Source organism: Sorex araneus, chromosome 9 (genome assembly GCF_027595985.1).
Source record: "Sorex araneus isolate mSorAra2 chromosome 9, mSorAra2.pri, whole genome shotgun sequence".
NCBI lineage: Eukaryota > Metazoa > Chordata > Mammalia > Eulipotyphla > Soricidae > Sorex > Sorex araneus.
Window position 1 is genome coordinate 57,926,904 of NC_073310.1, and position 6,000 is coordinate 57,932,903.

At 52.1% G+C, this 6,000-nt stretch overlaps 1 protein-coding gene across 3 annotated transcripts in view; it reads left to right on the forward strand.

Annotated features, from left to right (window-relative positions):
- Positions 1-5,667, forward strand: part of PIP4K2A (phosphatidylinositol-5-phosphate 4-kinase type 2 alpha) — a 173,277-nt gene extending 167,610 nt beyond the window's left edge. For all 3 annotated transcript variants that reach the window (XM_055146870.1, XM_055146872.1, XM_055146871.1), the window contains 2 exons: positions 575-678; positions 3,373-5,667. In XM_055146870.1, coding sequence (XP_055002845.1) covers positions 575-678; positions 3,373-3,453 — 185 coding nt within the window. In that variant the 3' untranslated portion in view covers positions 3,454-5,667. The remainder of the gene's footprint in view (positions 1-574; positions 679-3,372) is intronic.
- The last annotated feature ends 333 nt before the right edge of the window (positions 5,668-6,000 follow it).

Consider the following 6,000-nt stretch of genomic DNA (forward strand, 5'->3'; position numbering starts at 1 on the left):
GGCATATGCCCTACCCTCTGCACTATCACTCTAGCTCCTAGAGCACTTTTTTAATTACATTATATCTCTCAGAGCAAAACACATTGTGAAGGAAGATACAGATGAACCCACAGAATAAGAATTGTCATTCTTGGACCTCTGCTGCTGACACCCTGGGTTCCTTCCTTTCTAAGACTTTTGTAATGGAGAGAAAATTGGGTTCAAAGAATGGAGTTGGGTTGGGCGAGAGCTCAGAGGTTGGGGCACACGCCTTGCGTGAGTTGACCCTGGCACTGCATGCCTGCTGCCCCGACCCCAGCAGTACTGGGCCTCTGCTCTGATGATAGCTGAAAGTGGTCCCCAGGCCCCCTGAGTGCTGCTTGGGAGGTCCTTCCCCCCATCAAAGAGGGAGAAAAACAACAGGGCTGAGCTGTCAGTGTCATAAACATAAGCATGAGTGACTGAGAAAATGTCCTTTGCCTTTGCCACATAACGGGGCCTCATGCCCCTACCTAGCATCCCCGTCCCAAGCACACTGTCCCTCCAGGGTTGTCTGTCTGTCCTTTGAGCCACACTCACCTTTCCTCCTTTGCAGACTCGCCCAGGAAAGAGGTGTACTTCATGGCCATTATCGACATCCTGACTCATTATGATGCAAAAAAGAAAGCTGCGCATGCTGCAAAGACTGTTAAACACGGGGTAAGTGCGCCCACCCGCGGGTGTCCCTCCCTGCTCCCTCCTGGTCCTCGCTGGCCCAGCCCAGTTTTGCCCCTTTGCAGGAGGGCCTCGGTCCCTGTAAGACTCCCGGTGGGCTCCATGAACTTTTGGCAAGTCACTTAAACTTCCACTGGGAGTGTGCAGGCATCAGTAAGATATTTGACAAATTCTTTTTTTGTTGGAAAACAGTTTCAGAAATAAACATCTTCCAAAATGCTCAGAACCAGAGCTCTGGGCCCACGTACTGCGGACACATCCAAAATACACAGGATTAGAGTTCTTTTCCAACTGGGAACTGTACTTTTTCTTATTATAGAATTCTTGAGGGCCAGATCAGAGTTTAGTTCGGGTATTTGTGCTTTTTGGGTCACACCTGGCAGTGCTCAGGGGTTAGTTAGCCCTGACTCTGCACTCAGGAATTACTCCTGATGGTGCTTGGGGAACATACAGATGCCAGGGATCGAACCAGGCTCAGTCGTGTGCTGCAAGGCAAATGCCCGCCCCACTGTGCTATCACTCTTGCCCCCAGATCAAAGTTGAATCACATTAAGTCTCTCACCTTCATTGGGCACACCCAGAATTGGCCACTGAAAGGTGCTGTGCTCAGAATCCGCGAGGCAGCACCCTTCACATTAGCCATACTAATGGGTCCCAGCTGATGGGTTGGAGGATGGAGGAAGAGAGCTTACAGCAGCTTTCGGGGTCCCACCACTAGGAGGTAGTGGAGATGACTTCTTGCTTGGGTGTGGGAGCGTAGAGGTGTTGGGGAGCAGGGCCCGCTCTGTGTTAGCCCCATCCCCTTTTCCCACCAGTTACGCTCACCGGCCCAGTTCGTGGCGTCCATCGTATGGGTCTTGTTGGGCTCCATCCCAGAGATAGTACAGGGGTTAAGGCAGTTGCCTTGCGTGCAGCTGACACTGCTTCCATTTCCATCACCACATCCACAACCCCCTCACTTCCCCGAGCACCACCAAGGGTCACTCCTGAGTACAGGGCTGGGAAGAGTCCTTGAATACTGCTGGGTATGGCCTGTCCCCCACCCACCTTCAAAAAAAAAAACAACAACTTTATTTTTGAACCAAATAGGCTTGTCATTCCAGCAGTGGAATCAGCCTCGAACCCGATCCCATTTGCCATAGAAATATTTCAGTGACAACATGAGCAACTTTTTATAGATTTCTGCTGTTTGCAGAGCACAGACCAAGCCCTCACTCACCAAGTTCAGGGAGCAGTTTGGAAATCCTGCATCAGTCACGAGTGGAGAGTTTGAGGGAGGACATTTCACCAGTGAGCACCTTGGTGAAATATGCATATCAGGTCACACCACATCCTTTCCTGGTGGGAGGCTGAGAGGGTTCTCTCCACACTCCCTGGCTGCCCCGAGGTGCACTCTGGCTGAAGTCACGGGAGACTGCAGAGACAGAGCCGAGCTTGAATCCTAGTCCACGTCTCCCGGATGTGGCCCTGAGAAACCACCTGGGGACTCCACATCCCTCAACTGGCAGAGCTGGCAGGGAGAGGCGGGGAGCAGGGTTTGGGTGGGTGGGGGCACATGAAGTGGATAGGCTGAACCCTGGGGCCTTCCCTGGTTCCCATGGCCCCTCTTCCTGCTGTAAGATTCAGAACCAAGAGGACCATAGCAAACATCCGGTTCAGTCACTCCTGTAGTTAGCAGCTCAGTGACGCAACAGAGTATATTGCATGGCCTCAAGTCAGGCAGAGTACACTGCATGGCCTCAAGTCGGGCAGAGTACACTGCATGGACAAAAGTCATGTGCGATTTGCCTGTTACTCTTAGCAAAGTAGTTGTTGTGCTGAGTTGCTGCTGGGATCTGCTCAGCCTGCAAGGGAATCTGAGCAGCCCAATCCAGGCTGTCCCCAGTGACCATAAGTAACACTGGGTACCTTGGCACAGCTCTGGCATTCCCTCTCGAAGCTCAGTAGGAACCACCTGGGCCTGCTGCCGGCTCCCGTCTTCCCACTAGCACCTCCCCACTCCCACCACCTGCTCCTGCAGATTCCTAGGAAGTGGGGAGTGGCTCCCTGGGACCCCTTGCTCAGGAGCCAGCTCTTGTCCCCTTGGGGAAAATGCACTCCTCAGTGTTATGATGTCTGGGGCAGTTGGCAGAGACCCTATTGCTCCCCCTATGTCACTGTCCCCAAATTTCCTTTTAACCAAATGTGTTGCCACTAATGTCAAGCTATGTCCAATATTCCCAGCTCCACACGGTCCCTCAGGCAGTACTGGGTGCAGCCCTGGAGGCCCCTCAAGCACTGCCTGGGGGTCCCTAATAATCCCTGGCGCCGTGGGTCCTGATCAGCACCACAGTCATGGATGCATGCATTGAGTGGCCACTGACTGGTGACAATTGCTGGTGGGGCCACCGGGTGCCACTTGGGAGCCCCCCACCAAAGATAAGTCCCTAAGGAGAGATGTCCTCGTGACTTCTAACCGCGGTCCACATGGTAGTGCGACAGCAGCGGGAGTGGGTAGGCCAGCGGTCAGCTCCCGACCTCCCCTCACACCCAGGTGCCGCCACCCTTGGTTACTCAGCACCACTTCCTGGCCCGGGTCCGTGTGTCACGAGCCAGGAGGCCGCGCAGGTTTGCTGCGCTCTGCTCTGTGTGGCCCCTGTTGATGGTGTCCCGTGTCCCCTCTGCTTTCACGCTGCGCAGGCCGGCGCGGAGATCTCCACCGTGAACCCCGAACAGTATTCAAAGCGCTTTTTGGACTTTATCGGCCACATCTTGACGTAACCTTCTGCCGGGCCGTGGACAGACGTGGGCTTGGGAAGGACAGAGGTGGCTCCGGTGTAAGAAGAGACAGAAACCACACTCCGCGAAGCACACCTCCTCGTTTACATCTCCAGGCCGAGAGGACTGGCGGGGGGCGGGCGGGGGGGGGCTACTCGCATAACAGCATTCCCAGCAGCGGGGTCCAGCTCTCTGTGACTGCGCGGGCGGCCGGCCTGCAGCGGGCTCGACCCTAACCATGAATTAACTGATGAGACTCTTCGTGATGAGCAGCTTCAGAGTGCGGGGGAGGAGGAGGGGGGTGGGCAGCGACGCTGTAACTCCAGCCATGGCCGAGTGAATGAATGAAAGGGGATGAATGAGTGAATGAGATCTGCGGGGGCGGGGGGCGGGGGAGAAGGCCGTGCATGTCAGGCCAATTCTGTTGGCTTCACACAATAAACTGTGGATCGGTTTATTGGGTTTCTTGGGGGGGGGGGGTGGGGATCGAAAGAGGTCAGACAGTATTCATAATAATAATGAAGATAATAATAATGAAGATAATAATAACGATGGTGATTCCAAGGAAAACAAGGTCCTGCAGATGTCGCCCCAGGCCACCCGTGTGGATACTCCTTACTAGTTATGTCCAGAGCCCCCAGCCCTGGCCAGAGGGCAGCTGCCATCTCTCCCTGGCACAGGGCCTCTCTCTGCACCCGCCCGGGGCCAGGCCTGCAGACATCAGGGACCTGGTGTCCCTCCTCCGGCCAGCCGCTGCTGCCCTAGCTGACACTACCTTTTCACCTCAGAGAATACATCCAGGAAAAGCGCTTCCTTCTCTTTTCTGGCCCCAAGCTTCTTCGTCATTGTTACTTATGTTGCAATATAGGAGTTAATGCTAAAAGTCAAAATTTAAGCTGACCTGGAAAGTGCATAGTTTTGGGCAATGCTGTGGACATCTCCTGGACGGAAGGCGAGCGGCTCTGTCCACCTCCCAGTTCCCCTACTGGCGATGGCGGCTCTGAATTATCTGATGTTTATGTTGGACCATTGTTAACACGGTGGCATTTGTCGTCCCTTGAATGGAAAACCCCCAATTTTACTGTTTACATTATTAGGAAAACAGGGATATTTTTTGAATCTAAAAATTTAATGTACAGCATGTAATTTTTTGACGTTTACATGTAAAGTCATTTTACAGAGTCGGTGAAATAATGTTCGTCTTATTTGAAATGTGCCCCGCGGGTCATGTTTTGGGATGAATGCTTTAGTCAGAGGACTGGGCAAGCCGTCTTCTATGGTCAGTGGAAAGGGTGGTTTTATTTTACTCCAGGTGTCCATTTATCAACCTGGTTTGTTTTTTCAATGTTTAACCCAAATCTGATTGTGTAAGCTCATTGCCCTCAACTGTGCTGTTTGTGTTTTAATCAAGTTTTAAGTTTCCAGTATCCATCAAGTATTTACCAACTTTTCTGGCATTTTCCAAAAGGCGTCAAGCTCAGATATTAGACTTGCTTAGACTAGGCGATCCACTCATACACTGTGCTAAAGCTGTGCCTTTGAAATTCTTTGTTTAAAACCGGAGATGATTTTTGTAGGCAGTTTCGGAAGAGGAAAAAAACAAGAACAACCAAAACCCTGCCCTTCAGGAATGACGGAACCACAAGATGGGTCCTGCCCCTCCCATACCTTCTCTTCAGGGCTGCTCAAGCCTGACTCACCGGGGTGGAGGGGGCTAGTGGGGTATGCATATAGCCCATGTCTGCCAGGTTCCAAAAACCCACAGAAGTAGTACCTCTGCCTCTGGAAACCAGCAGCAAGGCCCTGGTACCCACCTCTCCTATTGACCCATTTTATTATCCACACCCCTGCCTGGGAGGTGACTGTCCCCATCCCTGAGACTTGTGTCTTCCCCGCCATTCCTTTGGGCATGGAGTCCCTGGCAGCGCTCTGAAGTGACTCTGTGGCTTCTTCCGCCCCAGAGAGCAGAAAGAAGTCCCTGAGGTAAAGAGCAGGCGCGTTCCATGGACACAATTTGAGTAACCTGTGGCCAATCTGTACATGCTTCTAGAAGTTTACAGAATGCTTTCTTTTTTGTCTGTGACAGTTTTCTGTCATCCATTTCTGTCAAGGAACCATGTGGACAGAGGGAGGAAGTTTGCCTTGTATCTCCTCGTGCTAACAAGACACTCCAGTCAAGAGCCGGGCTTTACAAAATAAAGCACTTTGATGACTCACTGGGCGGAGCTCTGTGGTCCTTTCTCTGTCCCTTGCTTTCTCTGTTCCTGACACAGTTCCCATTCTCTGTGCTTGAGCATCTGTAGCTGAGTCTTGACAGCATGAAAGTAAAATGCAATATTTATACTAAAGAGTGTTTCCAACCTGTTTCATTAGTAAATACAACCTCGAGCCGAAAGCTAGCGTCCGTCTTAGTAGGCTTGAGTCTTGGTTGACCCAGCCTGGTTTCCGGGAGGGAGCATATGGAAACAGTGGTTTGCACTATAGACGCTCAAGTTTCCTTAGCTCAGAGCAAACACCCCAGAACACACAGACCTGCCTACATGATACTAA